At 43.5% G+C, this 22,005-nt stretch overlaps 1 protein-coding gene across 1 annotated transcript; it reads left to right on the top strand.

The window, feature by feature from the left end:
• The first annotated feature begins 576 nt into the window (after positions 1-576).
• On the top strand, positions 577-21,499 carry LOC115406162 (solute carrier family 25 member 36-A). Its single transcript, XM_030116069.1, has 7 exons — positions 577-1,015; positions 2,927-3,091; positions 5,621-5,698; positions 14,080-14,180; positions 19,129-19,195; positions 19,285-19,574; positions 19,986-21,499. The coding sequence occupies exons 1-7, from the start codon at positions 975-977 to the stop codon at positions 20,177-20,179; spliced, it is 936 nt and encodes a 311-aa protein (XP_029971929.1). The 5' UTR covers positions 577-974; the 3' UTR covers positions 20,180-21,499.
• The last annotated feature ends 506 nt before the right edge of the window (positions 21,500-22,005 follow it).

Raw genomic sequence — 22,005 nt, 5'->3', positions numbered from 1 at the left:
TTACTTGTACAGAAGGAAAACAGAACTGCAAACACAAATGGTTGAACATTTTTTAAACGCTTTTAAGCATAACAAAGGAGACACAGTGTAAAATATACACTTGCAGAAATCTCTCAAATACAGTTATACTACTATCAGGCAGCACCGATTAACTCCAGCACCTTGTGACCCTGCACGAGATAAAGTGGTATAGAAGATAGATGGCCTTCCTTCCCTGGAAACAACACACTGATTTCTCATTTGGTGCTCCCGATTGGCTATCTGGGTTAAGTTTGCTCATATAAGACCTGTCAACAAAGCATGAGGGAAGGCATGCTTTAAAAAAACAACCTTTGTGCACTCTTTTCCACTGTGCTTGACAGCGAAGGCAAACTGCATTTAATGGCACAAATGGGTGACACAGGCACACTCACTGTATGAAGGTTAACTGCAGATTCATTCAAGGGGCATGTGAACAGTGCATGATCAGGGCGGGGACACCGTGACGTCACGCAACCAGCCGACCAATAGCAGAGCCGCGTTCAGCCTATGACGTCTGGGTAAATACTATGAGCCCTGTCTCCTCTCTTAACCCTCTCGAGCTGCAGATGTGAAGCGCAGATGAGACCATCCAGCCAAACCTGCGGATGTGCCATAAAACGCCTTGACAGACCCGAGATCCTCCTCCACCTTTAGCTGCTCCCGGTGCTGCCCTCAGCTTTTCCGGCGCTGTAGGTCGAAGTTACATGAATTCTGTCGAAACAGGTTGACAAGATAACAGACGGAGGCTGATCGGCCCCTGCTGCAGTGTGAATCACCGGAGACTCGCCCCATCGCCACCGCTGCTTGGTCGGTGAGGTGTCGACGTTGTGGTGTCTGTTGAAGCGCTGATCCTCACGGAGCGCGGAAAAGCGACGGGAAAGGACGGGAAGCGAGCCCGTGTCTGGCCCTCTGCCGCAGCCCGAGGCGCGCTGCTTGGCGGAGCATGCTAAATAATGAGCCAAAGGGACACACTGGTTCATTTGTTCGCTGGAGGGTAAGTCCGACGACGCATCTTTCTCACACGCACAAAGGACGTGCCATAAATCTAACACGTGCAGCCTAAAATACAAATGGTGCAATTTTTGTGGTTGATACACGAAAAGGGCCTTTTACTGTCCTACGTTGTCTACTGTCATGCTAGCAGCGCTTCCGGATGACGCTTGCATGTATTAGCTCGGTGCTACATATGTTAGCATAAATACAACAGATACGATTTGTGCACTGAAAAAAAAAACACGATTAAACTTGTAATTCAAGGCGTTTTAATTTGCATTTCTGATAACCGAGCGTTCTGGTCCAGTGTCCGTCTTTAATTTGTTGGGAAACGTGATATATTTCCGGGGGCTCACGATGCTCTCCTCCAATGACTTGACAAAGTGGAGCAGCCAAAGCAGCCAAATCAATGCTGAACGTTTCCAGCGGAATCGATACCCGGATTGTCAATCTGTTTCTCGGGCAGTTAAGTGATAAGTAATCGTTGCTTTTGAACGATCTCCAGAATTCATGACTTGAGCTTTATTCTGCAGACAGTCAATCTGCTCACAATTTTCCCAGAAACGAATCTGAGAAGACTTGGTATTGCGCAACTGTGCACACTTTTGAAAACAGGTCGTTTTGGAAAGAAAATATTGGCAATGGAGAAGCTTTGCACAATACGGTTACACTGGACCACTCAGATGGAAATCGGCACTGTAAATAAGTTGACCTGGTCAACTAAAAAACTGTAAATGTCATTGTAAAAATAGAAATGTAATTTTTTTATGCTTTTTTCAACTCCAACAGCCTTTTTTTTCTTCAGTTTCCTTGCAGGAGCTGCAGAATATTTCATCTGTGCACAAAATAGTTTCTGTTCCAAGAAAGTAACTTTTCCCAGCTCCTATGGGCATTTTCTCCAGTTAAGGATATCCAATCTGAGCACTTTAAGGGTGTATGGCATTTTGAATCTGCAGAAATGGATTTCCAGTAAATTCAAACTAGAGGCCCTGGCATAGTACTGCCTCCCACATGCAGCAGCCAGCACAGAAGAAAGTAGGCCAAGGGTCACTCACTCACTCACTCAGTCACTCACTCACTCACTCACTCACTCAGTCACTTGCTGGCCGCTTGTAACTGTGAATGTGGGTCGTTCTTTTGAAAGGTAAATATAACTGGTGCTGCTCAGTCTGCAGAGACTGTGTCAAGAGGAATTCACTGCAAGGATGCCAAGAAACATCTCTGTTAGGCTGTGGTTACCAAGCACTTTATCCAATATGGAAAGCAATGGTGTAACTTTTCACACTGAGCACCAAGAGCTTTTTATCTTGCGAAACATAATTTATACAAATGAAACATGGGAAGTACTCATTTTTCTTTTAGTGAACGCAGAGATGATCAAATCAGAAATGTTGATGGAATTTTGAATGCATATATGTGAACCAGATCCAATGAACCCACTAATGGATTGTGCTCTTAAGATGATGCAGCACAAATCTACTGGTATTAGCTTAGTCGACATGCCTTGCTGGGTCATTGGTGTGTCTTTCTTTGGATATGAGCTCAATCAATTGGCTGGACTACAGTCTATTTTTTCAAACATTTCACTCTGACCATCTCAGGTGGCACAAGCCTGCCAAGTGTCACAGTTATATATCGGACTTGTGGCCAGTTCCCCAACCAGCTGTTAGTTTCCGATTCCGAATATCTTTCTTGTCATGATGTGCGAGCGTGTTCATGCTCCGTAGCTACAGGACAAGGCAGATAAAGGGAGCTGCTGGCAGGTCAGGCAGGTCGTTATTGGACTGGCATAGGTCACTTGGTCCGTAAATTCAACACGCTTCTGCAGTAGTTTCACAGCCATATCAGATCTGCACTAACCTTACTAAATGACATATATGTCCCTCAATGTTCCTTTTTTATTTTTTTTTAGATGTGGTGGCACAGTGGGCGCTATTCTGACTTGTCCTCTGGAAGTGGTGAAGACCAGACTGCAAGCCTCCACGATCACCCTGTACATCTCTGAAGTCCAGCTCAGCACTGTCAATGGAGCCAGTGTCGCTCGCGTTGCTCCACCGGGACCTTTGCACTGTCTCAAGTAAGGAAAACGCCGCTTAACGTTCTCTTTACTGCCTTTTACTTTCCTGGATGTTCTCTGAGGTTTAAGCTCGGAAAGACCTGTTTTAATTAACCTAAGGATTGACAAGGTCTCATCTAATAAATTGTTAGTGTAGCAAATAAACTATATTAACATTTTATTAACGTGTGTGTGGCGGTGCTGCTTTGTGTCGTGTTTGACTTTATTGTCTGTTGATGGTTAACTAACATTTAGTTTGTTTTAAATTAAAACCAAAGACTAATAAAACTACATATATTGTATTTAGTTTGTTTTAAATTAAAACCAAAGACTAATAAAACTACATGTATTGTAGGCTTCTACAGCTCTATTAAACCATATCTATCAGTAAAATGTTCCTGTCATATCTCTTCGCCTGTTTTAAGAAAAGGTTTTAGAGAATAATTCATAATAAACTAGATGCAGATCAGAAACTCTTTCAGTTATCAAAGTGACTTTTAAGTTTTTACAGTGAATGTATATGAACTTAATTTTTACCATTTTAAGATTGTCTTCTATTTGAAACCCTTTCCAGAAAGAATGCTCTGTAATTCTTCTTCTTGTAGAAGGTTACCAGAAAGATGAAGATCGTGTTGTTAATTCGACTTCGGGTTTGTCTTTTCATTTCAAGTTGGTGCTGCTTGATGCTTTTAATTAACACATAAGAATTCAGTGTTCAAATGAATGCATCTCAGCACGGGAGCTTTACACTGGTTCTGTCAAACCTTCTGAATTCCTATCACCCAGTGCTAAACGTATTGCATAATGCACATGCTGCTGTTCGTGGAATTTTCCATCGCAGAAAGCTTTCGTTAGTCGTTGCGAGTCTTTGATAGATTTACCATGTTTGACTAGATAGCTCAGCTCAGATCAAGAAAGATGGGTAGACCAAAGGTCTCAGATGCACTGAGCGTTTTCACACATCAGCATCGAGGTCATGAAACCGGTGTGTTTCTGTGGTTGATGCTTTTAATTTCAGTGTCATCTTCCAGGTTTTGTATAGTAGCACCAAACCAACGCCTCGTTTTGATAGATTTCACCTAATCTGGGTCTTGTTTTTGGCTCAACATTGGTCTTGTGCCGACATTATATGCAGCTTCTTGTGTTGTCCTTGAGACGAAAAGCCACAGGCAGACATGGAACAGAACTAATCACGTGCTACAAGTAGAGCAGGGCAGAAGAGGGAAGAACAGCATGTAGAGCAAAGCACACACACGCACACACACACAAAAAAAAGTGGGTCAGCGTTGCAGCGGTGAAAAAAAAACCAAAGATCCATTTTAGAGCCGAGCATGCAAGCTTGTGGTTTTGGGTTTTTGAACATCACTTCAGCTCTGGGTGCTCTCTAAGTTTAGGTTTTTATGGATTTCACTGTAAACAATTTGAGTTAAAGTAAACAGACAAACCTGTTCTCACACATCAATGAAAAAATAGGTGTAGCAGCACAAAATGTTCCTCAGCAGGCATGAAGGCAGTGTCTTACACTCAGTCATAGTGTGATCAACCCTACAGGATCGTTTAACTTTTTAACCTTTTAGATCACTTCCTTTGACCTCGGACTTTTATTTTTACTGTCCTTAAAAATGTCCAACAAAAGGAGGTGAACAATGAGCCACGCTCACTCCGAATTAGGTTAGTAGGCTAATGTGGGGACAAGACTTTGAGCTTGGGTGACGACTGAAAATGTACACGTGAGCTGTTATGTTAATGTCTTTGGAAAGTGTCACTTCTGCCCACCTGTTTCTCCAGTTATGCTGGGTCGCCACGGCCGCCGTTAGGTGTTGGGTTACACCCTGAGGCCAGACTGGAGTGTCCCGGGACTGATGCCCAGCACTGTCAAATTTATCTGCTCAGCGCTGCCGCGATGGACAGATTTAGCTATAAATAGAAAAGTTTTGTGAAATGAAAGTTTCATCTGCGATCATACAGTGACTCCCATTAATGTGACATTGTTTGCATGACCTAAAATAGCTTATCGTGAAAATAGTCTGTAGGTAAAGAACGATATAGACAATTCTGAAGCCACAAAATAAAAATTTATCCAAAAATGTCTGTATCTTCACATGCTGTTAACCAATATTTTCATTTTCTTTCTGACCACTTTTTTTTTTTTTTTTGTTAACATGGCGCTTAAGGTGTAGCTCCCAGGATCTTCCCATTCCTATCATAGCTCAGTTTTTTTTATATCTCGTTTTTTGTCACACGGGACTTGTCAGTCCTCTCTTTCTCTCCTGACATTGAATTGACACACTTTAACACTGTAATGGCTTCAGTATTAAAAATAAGGCAGTAGAAGTGGTTCTCAGTGTTTCAAAATCAAAGGAAAATGGATGCAAAGAGTAGAAGTCAGTTTGAGCCACTTGGTTGGATTTTCATTGTTTCACTGTTTTGTTTTCATGTCGAGTTAAAATCAACAGAATTTCAGGAAAGGAAACAGTACTGGAGTTGTTATTTTCTTGTTCAGTGCTCTGACAGAATGACTAATAGAAAGTGAAACGATTGTTTTTGCAGATTAATCCTGGAGAGAGAAGGGCCTCGTTCACTCTTCAGAGGACTTGGTCCCAACCTTGTAGGTGTGGCACCTTCCAGGTATGTAGTGTGTTATCATCTTGTGACTCGTCTGTTGCTTATTTTAACCTGTTGGGTATAAATGTACGACAAGAAGAAATCAAAATCTGCACATGTTTCACATTACCACTGTTGTGGAATTTTTGGTGAATCAGAGCCAAAGATGACGAGTCAAGGTGTTGACGCTGCACAAGGAGGATTTATTGAGGATTGCAGAGGAAGCACACACAAATCAGCTGATTGAGAGCAAGGCTGTTGCTCCGGGGAGAATCCAGCCCGACTCTGGCATGACTTCCGGCCATGCCATCTCATATAGCTAGATCTCACGAGACTAGCAGACGCTGTTTCCAAGTGACTTCAGACAAAACAGAGCGGCCTTCACACTGTGTTCCTGAGGACTTTGAAAACAAAGCATTATTCCACATCAATCCCTCCTGTTGTTAAATTTCAATTTAAACAAAACCAGACACAAAATAAATTCGAATTTTAACAATAATCTAACTCACTATCGGAGACAGTAAAGCCAGACAAAGTAAAACCACTTTTCATTTGCATCACACGTCAATATTAATGTTCTCCATAAACATCAATAAGATCAGTTCCTCCAAGTGCATTGTCATTTTTATTTTATATGTCCTAAGTTACCTATGTTTCAACGACCATTTCCAACTGACCCACTGTCACAAAAACACCAAGCAGCACTCAGTCATGATGCACAATTTAAACAAACCAGCACCATGGGACAGTGACAGCTGGAAATACCTTCATGCCAAACAATCAATCCTGGTCCAGGCCAATCAACCAGGAAGGCAAAAGACAATCAGTGGCCGCGATGTGTCCAATCAAGCTAAACTAAGAAAAGAAAGAAAAACCCTTAAAATCAGCAAAAACATTGAACACAAAAATAAAACACTGAACATCTGGTCGTTCTCAAAGTCAGTCATCAATGTCAATGTTAGTTTGTTAGTAAGTTAGTTTGTCAGCCGTAACACTGTCATAGCCACATTCACCCATATTCAATTGAGCAGATATTTCCAAGGTAAAATTAAAACCACAGAACATGGCTTCACACCCCGACCCCCCTGCTGACAGGCACTCTGTGCTTTATTCACCAGCAGCAGAATGTGACGCATGTACTACGCATCCGTCGCCCCGAACCAAAACCTGCTGCAATGATAATCTCTGCTGGAGCATCAGCTGCTCACAGACTATTTAGAAGCCCAGGAACCCAGTCAGGAGTCTGCAAGAGAAATAAGCATCAGGGTGAAACCGTGATCCATGTGTCCAAACCAGAATACCTGTAGAGAACCGTCCCTTCTCTTGGAATAGAGATGACAGGACGGTCCGTAGCCAGGTAATCCCAGACCAGAGGCCGATGTTTAGTCTTCCTCCAGATGTTGACCCTCCTGTGACCTGGTCTCTGTTCACTCCAGTCCTGCAGAAACATCCTTGTGTGGTTGTTTCGAACACAGAGTCTACAGCTGCAAACCAAAAATCCAGTGACGACAGCATTCTGCCAGACCGAGAAAAGACGACGTCTCTTCCTTTAGTCTGTAGCGGCAGATTAGACCACAGTACAGGTCTTCCCGAAGACCAGGACCGATTCTTCTCCTCCAGATCCTCTCCTCCAGAACCTGTCCAAGGAACGTCACTTTCAGCTGCAGCTGGGCTCAGGATGCTCGGCGGCCTCCCTCAGGAAGACGGTTCAGGAGTAGAACAGTGTCAGGCTCTTCAAGCTTCCTTCAACCTTTTAATCCGAAAACATTATCCTCATACTGTATCAGATTTCCCACCTGACAGGTCCAGACCCAGATCCCCTCACCGCCGATGCACAAACTCCCAGACCAGAGACAAAGTCCTGGGCCAAATGTGAAGCATTATTTACCTTTTTAGGTGAATGCAGGCAAATATTGCCTTTCAGGATCCAATCTGAGTGAAAATAATGCAGCAGACAGGTCAGACAGGTCAACGACTGGACAGTAGCATGAGTCAGAGGTCCAAAAGACAAAATGATTTTAACATCAGCAGATTTTGAAGTAGAAGATAGTACAGTTCAGTTGATTTCCATAAAATCTTGGAAAAAATGTCCACCCATCAGGTCCTCTTCATCTTGGTGTAAAAAGAGTCGGTACTAAACATCATTGAATCATTCAATGACTTCATAAGACATTCAATACCTCCCATGACTTCTGGACAAACATTCTATTGTCTATCTGTATCAGTTAGACATTTAGCTCCCGTGTGATTCTGTGAGGTGTGGTCAGTGCTAAATCTGATTAATCTCTTAGTTAGCCCACAAATACTCCAACTAAATCAAATAAAGGTGAAAATGTAATTCATTTCAGTAGATTTCAAAATTAAGAATGTAGATTCATAGAGAGTAACAAATTCTTGTAGCACAGTCATGTAAAAACATTGTCATGCTAGTTTTGTTATGTCGAAGGGGAAGGTCGAGATAAACCTGTTGCCTCTGTCTCCCCCTTCACTCAGTTTGAAAACCCGGAATGTGACCTCCAAGTTATTTCATTGAAACTGTATTGAAACAAATTCATTTAATTAATTCACTTTAATTTTTCACCCAACTGAGCAATTGGTTGATAATTAAAACCATTTCACTAAAACTAGAAGCCCCGCACCCTGTCTTCAGGCTACAGTGATGTGGGGAAAGAAGTGACCATCATGGAGGCTTCCTGCTGCCTCTGGTTCAGTCTGATCAGGACTGTTCAGCCCGACGACCCACTGATATCTTCCTAGTGACTTATAAAACAAACAAAACACATAATTCATTCAAAAGCTAAAAAAGTAAGGAATTTAAAACTTTTTAAAGTCTAATCTCTCTTCCCCCCAGTGTGTGTGTTCATGGCCTGACCTTGTCACGGTCATGCTGCCTCATATTTTCCATCACGTTGCGGTACGTCGTTATCACGTCCGATGTTTTCACGTCCGATGTTTTCACGTCCGATGTTTTCACGTCGTAATCAAACCCACCGCCTCCACAGCCTCCTCCCAGCCAGCCACCCAGCCACCAGGAGCAGCCCTCTCCAAGAATGCGTCCACTGCTTCTGCAGTCACAACATCTCCCCTCCTGTACGGAAAGTCTCAGCAGAACAGAAGAACAGAGAATCACCACACATGTCATCATCATAGAAAAACCAATTTTCTCGCTAAAATCTGAGTTTCATCACTCCTGTGTGCGTGTGTCTGTACTTCCCGCCGCTGACAGAGCTTCTCCCTCCCGGTTGGCTGGCGCAGTGTAGCTGGCCGTGAGGATCGGGGCTGTGGATCGGAGCGGCGAGTGCCTGTACAGGACTTTATAACAAAACAAACACTCAAAAGAGAAAAACATATTAGTATATTATCATATTTGTCTATCAAACAATGTGACTGGTGGACCTTCGTCTCCATTCTCTCACTAGTGCTGATATTTTCTCTGGATTGTTTTCTGTTCAGGGTCCTCAGCTCCTCAGCAGTCTGATAAGGAGGAACCACTGAAAGAACTGCTTTCTGCAGTTCACTTTGGAGGGTTTAAAATAGTGAATTCAATAGAAAATCATGAATAATCATCCTGAGAGTTTGTCCTCAGGGAACCATCCTCAAACCTGTCAATGACTCTAGCAGCAACCTCTGACCCTGCATGCAGCTGGCAGTCTTGGAGAAATCAGTTTTCTCTCAAACAGGCCTGAATCACTGCTTTACAGCATTATCCAGGAAACGGTTCACAGGTGGCTCTCCTGGCCTCTGCCCACCTACTGAAGATGGAAAAAAAGAAATTTATTTTGACAAATTTCCAGAGGCAGAGGTTTCTGAAAATTTAGTACTGAAGTACAAATAATGCTCAATGACCCGTAAAAGTACCAGTGTCAGAAAATACTTATGAGTGCAAAGCATGTCTCTAGACAAACTGCTCAAAGTATTGTTACTTTTAACCAATGGATGTTTTGTGTTGTCAGTAGCAGACATTCTATTTGATTCATCTGATAAAATGCTGCATTCAAAGTTTGTTCCTCAGAGGAATAATGAAAAACTATGTCAAGACAGCTTGTCTTGTGTGTAGATATAAGCAGGAATTTATTTCTATTAAATGAATTCCCTCTCATTAGAAAACAGTTACTGTTTTTCTTTATTTTGGTTTAAGCTTCAGATGAATTCAATTTTTAGATTAATCAAATTTTTAAGATTGCAGAGTGAATCTCTCTCAGAGAACCAATCATCAATCACATCATAGATTAATCAACCCATCGTGATCAGACAGGCTATTAGATTCAATGATTTGAATATAAATTCAAATTTTGGGTGTCCTCAGTAGACTTCAGGTTAAAAATAGTGGAGTAGATTACATGTTCAACAAGCAAATTTGTTGACTCGTTGATGGATTCCTTATCTTAAACATGTAAAAAACAGGAAACAAAACAAACAGGTTGAAAACCTTTCCCTTTGGTTAAAACCCTGCTTATTTTTCTTAACTTCCTGTTCTTCCTCCCTGTTCATCAAACCCTTCATCTCTTCACTTCACTCTGCCGCTCTCTCTCTGCCTGTCTTTCTCTCTGCCCTGTCTCTCTCTCTCTGTCTCTCTCTCTCTCACCCTGCCTGTCTCTCTGTTCTGTCTCTCCCTACCTGCTCTGCCTCTCTTCCTCTCTGTCTCTCTCTCTGTCTCTCTCTACCTGCTCTGCCTCTCTCTCTCTCTCTCTCTGTCTCTCTGTTCTGTCTCTCTCTCTCTCTGTCTCTCTCACCCTGCCTGTCTCTCTCTCTGTCTCTCTATTCTGTCTCTCTCTCTCTCTCTCTGTCTCTCTCACCCTGCCTGTCTCTCTGTTCTGTCTCTCTCTACCTGCTCTGCCTCTCTCCCTCTCTCTCTCTCTACCTCTTTCTCTCTCTCTCTGCCTGTCTCTCTCTCTTCAGCATTTCTATCCTCACACTTCTCTTCAACAACCGGTTTTGTGGCACGAGTGAGGAGTCGCAATCCGTGTTTTACACAGAACCAGCAAATCAAAACCACCATGCATTAAAGTAAACTTTAATTCTCTCGGTGTTCTCAGATCACTCGGTGGTCTGCGTAACCAGCCAGAAATCATCGCTCGGGCCGTAGATTGTGACTCTTCTAAACATTCCAATATCTTGGTCCTGCCGACCACCCCGACCGGTGTGAACTTATCGAATAGTTGCTGAAAACTTTCAACGGGATCAGACCACGCCGTGCTGTTCTACTTCCTGTCTCTTCTTTTCCTATGTTTAACACTTTGGTGTTTACCAAACGGTTAGCACAAACAATAACTGCACACAAAACAGCAACACAAACAGCAACACATGTCCTCTACAAACCTAAACAACCTCCCAGCATCATGACCTTCTTCTTTATTTACCCCCTTTTTTAACGTGAAAGAGAGAGTCAGAGTCGTGAGGTGACCTGCAGAATCACACTCACCCAGTTTTCAACAAGCTTCACCAGCAGAAATCTCCTCAGGCGACGCCGCTTCAGGGGCTCAGCCCTTCCACGCCCGTCTCGGATCTAACCCCAGTGAAAACCAGGCCGCTTCAGGGGCTCAGCCCTTCCACGCCAATCTCGGATCCAATCCGAGTGAAAACAAAGTCGCTTCAGGGGCTCAGCCCTTCCACGCCAGTGGCCCCCAGGGCCGTCCAGACTCCAAGTCTAGAAACTCTTCCTAAGCTCTCTCAGCCACAGTTCCGAATTAGGATAAAATTATTATTACAACCCAATTGTTACTAATCAATGATTAGCAGTTGATTGATAAAAATCAATCAAAAAATTTAGGGACATCTTTGGCTCTTTATGTTTAGAAATTTGCTTTAACAATTCCAATCAACCATGAAATAGTTCTTTTATCTAGTCAAACATCCCCACAGGTAAGGCATTACTTCCTGAGTTAAATATTTAACAGAGGAAACATTTGCACTCACCTCGTTTATGTTGTATTTAGATCCCGGACGAGCCCCCAAACTGTTGTGGAATTTTTGGTGAATCAGAGCCAAAGATGACGAGTCAAGGTGTTGACGCTGCACAAGGAGGATTTATTGAGGATTGCAGAGGAAGCACACACAAATCAGCTGATTGAGAGCAAGGCTGTTGCTCCGGGGAGAATCCAGCCCGACTCTGGCATGACTTCCGGCCATGCCATCTCATATAGCTAGATCTCACGAGACTAGCAGACGCTGTTTCCAAGTGACTTCAGACAAAACAGAGCGGCCTTCACACTGTGTTCCTGAGGACTTTGAAAACAAAGCATTATTCCACATCAACCACCAGCATGAAAGAATGGATCAGCAGTAGTATTTTATTTCTTGACGACTCCCCATGTTTCCCTGTCCTCTGTTTTTCATTCAGTTTGTCATTCATTCACAGTTTGCATGCACGCATGTGACTGCAGTCACAGAAATGAATACGACACTAACAGCAGCGCGGTGCAAGTCTGTGTGGTAAAGCTGAGCGGAAATTAGCAGGTTGTGTAACGGCCTGAACTCAGTCAATCAAAATGAGAATGAAACCGCAGCAGAAGGCGGCAGCCGGCCGTGACCGTGTCGCGTCGTGACAGCCGTCGTCTTCACAATGGCGATTCTGCAGCGTAGCAGTTGTGTCTCTGCCATGTTAAGTTCTCCCGAGCTGCTGTTCTGGATCACATGACCATTGTCCCCCCCCCCCCCCCCCCCCCCCCGACTCATCGGTTTGTTGTGGTCTGTGCCCGAGCGATTAATCCCACCCTCAATTCTGCTGTCTCTGTGTGTCCCACGTGACTTTTAATTCAGGAATGTTTTGATGTTTTGTCCTTCAGGCCTTCCTCGTGTGTCTGGCTCATACAGTTTCAGAGGGAACAGTTGCTGTTGGTTGTGTGTGTGTGTGTGTGTCAGTCCTGTGGTGCAGTTATAAAGCTGCTGAAATGGCCCGTCACGACAGCTGTGCAGCCCATGGTGCTATAGGAGGATCGCGTTACATAAGGACTCGGTGTTGGCTCAAGGTTATCTGGACTGCAGACAATGGGCGCTGAATTAATTAATGACCTTATTGCAATCAAATGATGAACAGAATTTTCTGCTTTTAGGTAGTAAAATATCTAATCATAAATACACTATATGTAATAACTGATTAATTACATTTCCTCGAGGTGGGCTTTCTGTCGCTGGGCTAAAGTTACCTTCAACTGCTATAATTATGAACAGCGTTCTGCTACGAGAGCAGGATCCACCGGCGCACACGCTGCTGGCATTTATTCATAACACACGTGCTCGTGTGCAGACGGCTCGCGGCGGCCATGTGACTGGCTACATGGAAAAGATGTACACAATCTTCATCTGCATCGCAGTGCGAAACCATTCTGCACACATGCTGCTCAGAATGAGGGCGAGGAGCAGAGGGCATCAGGGTTTAATTCCAGTAAGCAGCGATATTGACTAAATCCCATGATTTTATTTAGCGCCGAGTAGGGAGAATCATAGGAGATAAATCTGCAGCTTTACACGCTCAGTCGGATAACTCATTTCAACGCTCTCTGTTTCCGAAAGATATTAGCTCAGCTTACCTCTGCTGTGTGCCCTGATGTTGAGATTTATCCGATTTGAATTTTCTTTTGGTGAATAATGATTGATGCATTTAATTTATTGTTACGGTCAGTTTGCAGAATAGTTGCATCATATGCTCCCATTAAAAAGAGAAAAAAAAATCTTCCCAATAAACTGATGTTTATTTGACCTGTATCGTGTATTCATAAAAAAATGATGATTAACTACTTCAGAAGCATAAAAAATGAACCATGTGTGTTTAAGTCAATAGGCTCCACATCTAGTGTGGCAATCCTCCATCTGTATACTTCTCACACTGTTGTACCACACAAACATTAAATAGTTGTTACCTGAGACGTCTCTCAACAAAGTATTACCTCAGGGCTCTGTCCTGGGGTGCCTTCTCGTCCTGAGCGGTCTCCTTCCCCATGGCAATATAGTACCTGCCCTCCAAACCAAATTTCACGCATCGCCCCCTCCACCTCACTGCGCTCTCCTTTGCCCTTGGCTGTTTTGAAAAGACACTTTAAATAGAATTTTATAAAACTCAGGCACCTGTTGTTTCTCTCAAAAATATCAGAATGACGGAAACATCATCAAACTACCCATTGAATATGATTTATAGGCCACTACTGAATGGAGCTTCTTCTTATATAGTCATTTATATAACACAAACTAAATACCTGGATGCTCAGGGTGATATGACTTTAGCTGTTCTGCTTAAACCGTAGCTTATAAAACCAGCAGGAGTTGCATCAATCACAGTTTCTTTCCGCGCTCAGCCTTGGGTTTTGGGATTGAATTAAACTTGTAATCCTGGAATGCAGCGGTAATTTTCATTTCCTTCTTTTGTAAAACGTTGCTGTTTTTCTCTCTCGTTGTGTCCTTTGCCACAGAGCGATCTACTTTGCAGCATATTCGACAGCCAAGGAGAAACTGAATGGCGTGCTGGAGCCAGACTCTACGCAGGTCCACATGGTGTCCGCTGGGATGGCAGGTAATGATGGCTCTTTACCCCCCCCCCCCACCCTGCTGTTTGTGTGTCTGCCTCTCTGTCCTTGTCTGTTTTATCTGTCTGTACGTCTTCTTGGGCAGTCTATCTACCTGATGGGCTTCATTTTATAGATATACATATCTTTAAAAAGACATGATAGTGAATTTAATAAATGTCTTCATCACAAAGTTTTCATTTGTTTCTTTTCATCGTTTTCCCCTCTATTTGGAGTATACAACCCCCCCACCCCCACCCACACACCTGAAGCATGCTAATGCTAAGAATGTTTTTATGAAGGCGCTTACTCGCTGTTTCATTTATAGAAATATTAAATATAAGTAATTGGTTTTTCAGAAAGCACAATTTAAGACTCTCAGGATCTAACTGACCTTGAAAAGAACCTTTGTTTACTCTGATATCGCAGTATTCGAAATATGTCGGATCGTCTTCAGGGAGCTGATCTCCTGCTTTGGAGCCACGTCAGTCACATATTTATGCATCGCGTCTTACTCTCTAAATATTTCCTTTTTTTTAATTCGCCGAACCACACTCCTGATGTTGTTGTGAGAGTTTAGTGACAACTTTAAACAGCAGTGTAACATTTTCATGTTGCCAGACTCTGGTCACTCACTGCTGGCGTCACTGCATATTTCATCTGTTATGTAAAGGAGAAAAAAAAAACAAACAAAAGCATGGTCCTTGAAGTTTAGGTTGTGCTTTCCTCCTTCCTATTCCTGTCGCCCCTCCCCCAATGTCTTCCAATTAATTTACTTTTTAATTTCTCCCCTCTTCGCCCTTCTTTCCCCCCGTTTCCATTATCTCATTTTGAGGTCTCTCCAGAGGATTCTGTAAATGATTTAACATCCCAGTTGTTACTTAAACAATGTGGTCTGGGCCCCCTTCTTTGCTCTGTGTGTGTATAGAGAAGAGAACTCGGCCCCCAAAGATCAACCGGGGCCCCCGGCACTCGGGCGGGACACGTCAGGTAGCACCCCCATTTTTTTACACTGGTATGATGAAATCCATGGTGATTTTAATGAATATCAGAACGTTGATGATGGTTACTCACTTGTAATGATATTACCGTTGCTACCAGCAGTGCGTCTGCTGCCGGTGTGTAGCGTTAGGCTGCTGCCATGGCGAGGTTGTGTCTTTGCACACCTCGCCATCAGCTTGTTTCACCAACATAGTCCAGGTAAAGTCATGACACTTGGTGGGTATTCTCTGCTGTTCAGCACAAATGAAATGCTAACCTTGTCACCACCACAGTAGCCCGCGCTCCATTTGTTTCGATTTCTCATCATTCATCAACACCATCTGTGCGTCACTCATTCCTTTACAAGGGGAATCCCGAAGTCCATCTCCTGAAGGACCGAAGCCATTTCCACATGACTTCCCCTTGCTGAATTTCCTGAACATCCCGAACAAATTTAACCCCATGAGTACTGAGTTTAGTTTGCATTTCAAATCTTTAAAGATGCCGTGAAATGTAGGACGCATAAAGAAACTTCACCAAGCTGAGTTTTTCTTCTTGTCTTTGCTTCATCCTGTATTGGCAGTGCAGTTACCTGCATTGATTAAGCTGCTGCCACACAAATATAAGAAAGGATGTTCAACATAACCTGATTTCACTGCACAAAAGTCCTGGAAAACTCATAAAGTGGTCTGCACAAAGGTTTCGTATTTAAGGTGAACCGATAAGCCCACTGTCTCTGGCTTGCACATTTTTCCAAAATCCTCCGGCTTATCAGTAGTGACCAGTCGGGGATTGTAGATTTGATCCAGAGCAGGCAGTGGTGAAAACCAAAACCTGGAGCTCAAGTAAAAAGCTGAATATGATTCTGACGACGGAAAACTGCCTTCGGTTTTGCCCAATCGTCGTGGATTTCCTCCTGCGTCCTCTCCGTTATCGTTTGTAAAATTACTCGTGATTGGAGAGTTGAAGCCGATCCCCCAACGTGGCTTCCATCATTCCCACCCCTAGCAGTTAATCTAAACCATACTGTGTTTTCTGAATGTAGGTCAAACCGCCGAGGAGCGCTCGTAAAAGAATGTCTGTATCAGTCTATAGAAAGCTGCCGATGTACGGCATGCACAAGCATGTCGGTGTGCAGAGGTTCAACTCAGGATCTGCACTTGTATAAACTCTATAAACTGTGTCAAAATATTTGTAAGATATAAATATTGCGGCTTGTTTAGATGTGAAAGCAAGCAAGAACTTCTTTGAAAAGTTTGAGAGAAACGTAATTCCTGCATTTTGCAGGTTGAGTGCTTCACTGTTGATGTATTAACGCTATTATGATGATTATATGTTTTAATAAATTGGGCGGTTTAAATTTAAGTGCCAGCATTAACAGCTTAGTTGTACAAACCTCCATACAGCTGCTCTGTTACTGCCGTATCATCTATTCCATTGCATAGTGATATGTTGAATTAGTGATTCATTGAATTAGAATTGATATTGTAATAATTACAAGATACAGCCTCTGCTCTCCCATCTCCTGTCACATTGTTTAGTTGCCATACAGTTTTTTTTTTTTCTGTACAAACATGAACTTAGAAAGTTTACCAACTAAGACTTCATTGGTTTCCACTGGGTCTTTCGGACACAGTAGATTCACTGTTCTTTCAGTGGAAATCTGCCCCTTTTTTTTTTTTTCTGTAATTACTGAATAATCACTACCAGCTTTCCTGTCGAGTTGTCTTCTGTAGTACTTGGATCTCCACACTATAACCACAAAATGAGCATCAGTGGTCTTGTATTGACATTTCAAACATTAACTTGTCTCATGAGTAAAGAATCCCACTCTGCATGATCATCAGTCTTCACTGTAACTGTACTGTGAAGCACCTTTTCATAGTCACTCGGCGTGTTTGCCATTTCACACGCTGAGAGAAATGAGTCTCCTGACCGCAAACCTGTTCTTTAACAGTGTAACGTGAGCCTTAAATTGGTCACGCCTATAAAACAGTGTAGGTGAGTGCAGAGACAGGTATGTGTCAGCCTCGCTGAGAGTCACCGCTCCGTCTCATCGTCTCGCTTCACTTCTCCATCCTTCACTTCAGTACTAACATCACGTTCACTCGTTGTATCCAATCGATCGGCAAGGTTAGCATTTCCACCCGCTTCCCTTTATAGAACTCATCTTAGTCATAATTAGATGCCATTTTTTGCTAATTATGGATTAGAAAAGGATAACGGCACAATGTTGAAGAATGCCTTCTCAGTTTTGTCTTTCTCTCGTGAGATGAGGCTTCAGGATTTTTTTCATCGGGTTGGCTCCTGTTCAGTTTTTTTTTTTTTTTTTTTTTAAATTCCATTTGATAAAGTGGGAATAAACTGAAAGTAAGAAATGTCAAACTTTACAGATCATTAATTCCTTGGGGGTGGGTTGTGGAGGTTGGGATTATTTCCTGGGGAAAGATGGGGTGGGTGGGGAGGGGGGCGGGGTTTCGGCTCTTCGCCGCTCATCTCTTCTCCATCGACTTGATCAGACGGTGGGATGGGTTGGGCGGGTGGTCGGTGGGGTTTTGGGGGTGGATGTGACTGCTGCTTGTGTGTGACTGTGGTACAGAAAAGCCTGTGTCTATTTTAGGGCTTTACTGTAAAGCCTTCACCCCTGCGTGATTGGGTGGGACATCCCCGCCATCTGAGCCCCCCATATCTGCAGGCTACTAGCTGCAGCAGGGAGGAGCTGGAGGAGCTTTGCCCCTCCCTCGTGAGTACACGCCATAGACGCTACTTCATTCTACTTCCCTCTTTCTTTTATTTTTTTCTTCTTCCTCTTTTCGTTCTTTTCTTCTGCTCTTGGACAGACCTGTGAATTCCTTCTCTTCTTCACACGGTTGCCTTAACGTAGCTCTCATACACTAGAAGCGACTGAGCTCTCTGTGTAGACTCCCTCCGGTTTTAGCTGTTTTCTTGCAAGTGGTCGTGCTCAAAGACACTTTGTGTCATTTCTTAATGATACAAAGTGCACAAATAATAATCACTACATGCACACAACAGGTTTATGTTGCAGCGTCTTTGGTCTAGCATCTGTACCTAACATTAACAGCAATGAAATATGTATTAATCAGCTTTGATTTAGCGCTCGTCCATGTGGAAAGATCTAAATGTTTCATGTCAGCTCCCGTTGTAAAGTCAGCAGATGATGGAGTTTGCTTTTCTACTAATATTTTGAGTTAAGGCTACACATTCATGCCTATCAGAAGCTTTTCATCCCAGTGAATTATTCAGTCTATCAGAAATGCCTTTTATTTTTTTCTTCATCTGTGCTGCTGTGGTCTTTTCTACAAGCTGCGCAAGTATGATGCCTTCAGCTTGACTGTAGGATCCAGCCAGTCAAAGGATCCAGTAAAGCACAAATATGTAAACTTGAAAACTACGAAAGCTTGTTGCTTAGCCTCTCAACAAAAGAATATTTCAAGGAAACATGTCTGTGTAAAATCCAGGGAGACTCATTGAATCAGATTAATTTCGCATTTTCAGTTTCCAGCTTGGCGTCACTTTTCAGTGTTTACTATGAGATATTTTTCGGGTTATGAGTTAAAAAAATGGAAAAATAAACAGCACTCAGAGCGTGAGACTGCCTCTTTCATGTGCTGTTGGTAGCTGAGATGTTTACTTCATGTGGAAATTGGTTTGCACTTGAGTAGCATTTCACATGAAGAGGATCAATATGTTAACAATTCCCTGGAAGAACAGTTCTGAGTGATTTCGTTTGACAGTGTATTTCAACCTGGTGCTAATAGTGTCTGAATTAATTTCTTTAATGGGTTGAATCAGCTGTAGCTTCAGCCTGTGGTAGCGTGAAAACAAAAGCCTTTTGATCCTGTGAAGTGCTTTTTCACTGCCGTAGCTCTGGACTGAATGTTTAGCCTAGCTGTTTGTGTTCTTCTGAGTGTCTCTGCATCTGTCTGAACCTCTGACCTCCTCTGAATTCCCCAGGGTTCACCGCCATCACAGCCACCAACCCCATCTGGCTGATAAAGACGCGCCTGCAGCTGGACGCCAGGTGAGACCCTCCTAAACGCTGCCGGACACGCCTCGAAACGACGACGGAACAATCGGGAGTTTAACCAGCCTTTCCCTTTGTGAACGCAGAAACCGCGGCGAGCGGCGCATGAACGCGTTTGAGTGCGTGCGGCGGGTGTACCAGATGGACGGCCTGCGAGGTTTCTACAGGGGCATGTCGGCCTCGTACGCCGGCATCTCCGAGACTGTAATCCATTTTGTCATCTACGAGAGCATCAAACGGAAACTCCAGGAGTCCAAGGCTCACGCCAGCATGGACGAAGAGGACGAGACCGTCAAGGACGCCTCGGACTTTGTGGGGATGATGCTCGCAGCGGCCACCTCCAAAACCTGCGCCACCTCCATTGCCTATCCTCATGGTAACTCTTCACTCACTCTGCTCCTCTTTCTGCGAAACAAGGTAGAGCTCATGTACACAAACGGCTGATTACATCAGTCCTCTTCCTGCTGACACGGTCCGCTTAGAGTTCCAGGAAAATAGCCGATTTTTATTTGTGAGGAGGGGAAGCTTGAATAATTTGCTGGAACAGCTAAAAGCTGCTGGTCTTACAAACAACTCTGAAACAGGAAGTTTAGTTCACTGGAGACTCATTTCGATGATGTACTCACAGCAGGAGAGCTCAAGTAAAAAAAATTAGAACTGATCGGATCGTAAACACGCTTATACAAACTCCTCGAATCTCTTAGTTCTTCACCCTTGGTTTTCCCTCATTGAGATTTTGGAAATCATGTGTCAACCGGGAATTTCTCCCTTTTCCTTTCGTTCGCAGAGGTTATACGGACGCGACTACGAGAGGAAGGCAGCAAGTACCGCTCGTTCTTCCAAACCCTGCTGACGGTACCCAGAGAGGAGGGCTACCGGGCGCTGTACCGCGGCCTCACCACCCACCTCGTCAGACAGATCCCCAACACTGCCATCATGATGTGCACCTACGAGGTGGTGGTCTACCTGCTCAGCCGTTAGCGCGGCCCGGAACGTCTCCCTCGCGTCCGGAGGGGGAGGCTGTTCGCCAGCGACAGGAAGGGAGGCCCTTTGGCACGGAGCGGTGGAAGGAATGTCGAAAATGAAGACCAAAGGAACCCCGAAGAGACTCAAGAGGACCAGATGACGACGAAAGGAAGGATTCCCTCACACTTTCCCAGACTGCTGGAAGAGAGAGGGGGATGTGCTTATGAGAAAAGAAAAGAAAAAAAGGCACTGAAATACTGGTGAAGAATTTAGGAAACAGGGAGTTTTTGAATCAGTCACTTTTTGGGAAGAAGAAAAAAACTTAATTCTCATATAGACAGCTGTGAAAGGAGAATGCTGGAAGGCAAACACAACTTGACAGGTTAGATGAGGAAATGTAGGTCAAATATAATACTTCAGGATCCGTCACTTGGCGCTGCTTGGTTGTACTTGCCGGCACTTGCTTCGGTGCTGTTTGACTGCTGTATGATGGGAGCGATGGTTCAGGAATGTTCTTTAAAGGTAGATTGTCACGGTGGATCCACGTATGAGAGAAAGGTCACCTGAGCCTCTTGGAGCTTTGCACTACAGAGAGTTTGACTTCTAGCATTCTCCTCTGAGCGGTGCAGCCACGGTCCGCACACGGAGTAACACATGAGCTCATCATGCGTTTCCGCCACACACTAGACTTTTTTTTTGTTTTGTTTTTTTTTATTTTGGTGAAGACGAAGTGAATAAAAACTGACTTATTTCAGTGTTCTCTTCCTCTGTGGCTCGGTGGTGACTGGGTTTGACTGAAGGTGGCCTTTTACTTTTGACAGTTGATCTTCATTAAAAGGGGCCGGCTTCAGTCTCCAGTCACGGTTCAGGACTCAACAACCCAGAGACCAGTTTGTCCTTGTTCGTCCTCCAACGCCACGCGAAGTGCGCGACCGCCCGAAACGGTACAGAGCATCTTCTGAGAATGACGCTACTTGAATATAATGTGACGCTTTGGGGAGAAGGCGGAAGTGTTCGGACGGAGTTTTATTGCCTCATTGTTTGTGTGTCTGTACGTGTCGTTAACAAGCTGGATGTTCTTGTGTCCGTCTGAAGTCGTTTTGTCGCCTGCCCGAATGGCAAAACGCGCTCCAGATTTCCCTCCACTAACCATTAATCTGGCAGCGTGCCGAAACGGCACCGGTGGGAGCGTGAAGTCCCACACTCACACCAGTCCTTCCTTCCAGTGGCTTCCAACTGACCTGATGACATGCACTTTTGTGGCCTTTTGGGGCTTGTGCTTTGCGTTTTATTGTGTGGACAGTTAAAAAATTTGTACATTGTAAAAGAAAAAAGTATTACAGATTATATCAAAATGGTATTTTGCGCAGCTGTTCTTAGAGCAGACATATTGTACAGGTTAGTTCTAAGTAGCAGTGAAGGATGTCCCAACGTTTGTATATATGATAAATATTGTGTATGCATATCAAGTGTTTTTTTGTTTTTTTTCTTTCGTCCCATGCTGTAGTTTGCAAATGACTTTCATTTCTGTGCAATGGAACATTGGATTTTGACTGAGTTTTTTTTTTTTTTTTTTTTGTTATAGTTTTTTTTAATGTTTGTTACTGCGAGTCATCATGCAAACAGACATGTTTTCATAGAGGAGAAGCAGTCCAGACAAGAGCTCCAGCACTGGCCAGTTGTTTTTACTGCTTTCATAAAAAAAAAAGAAGAAAAGACAAAAGTGTGGACGTTTCCATCACTTGGGATGTTTACATAGTTTTTACTTTTCAGTCACATTCTTATTGGAAAACTGGAAACACTGACACCGTATGATGGTTACAGTTTAGCCAGTTCCAGAA

This window comes from Salarias fasciatus, chromosome 18 (genome assembly GCF_902148845.1).
Source record: "Salarias fasciatus chromosome 18, fSalaFa1.1, whole genome shotgun sequence".
NCBI lineage: Eukaryota > Metazoa > Chordata > Actinopteri > Blenniiformes > Blenniidae > Salarias > Salarias fasciatus.
This window is presented reverse-complemented; position numbering and strand designations above follow the sequence as displayed.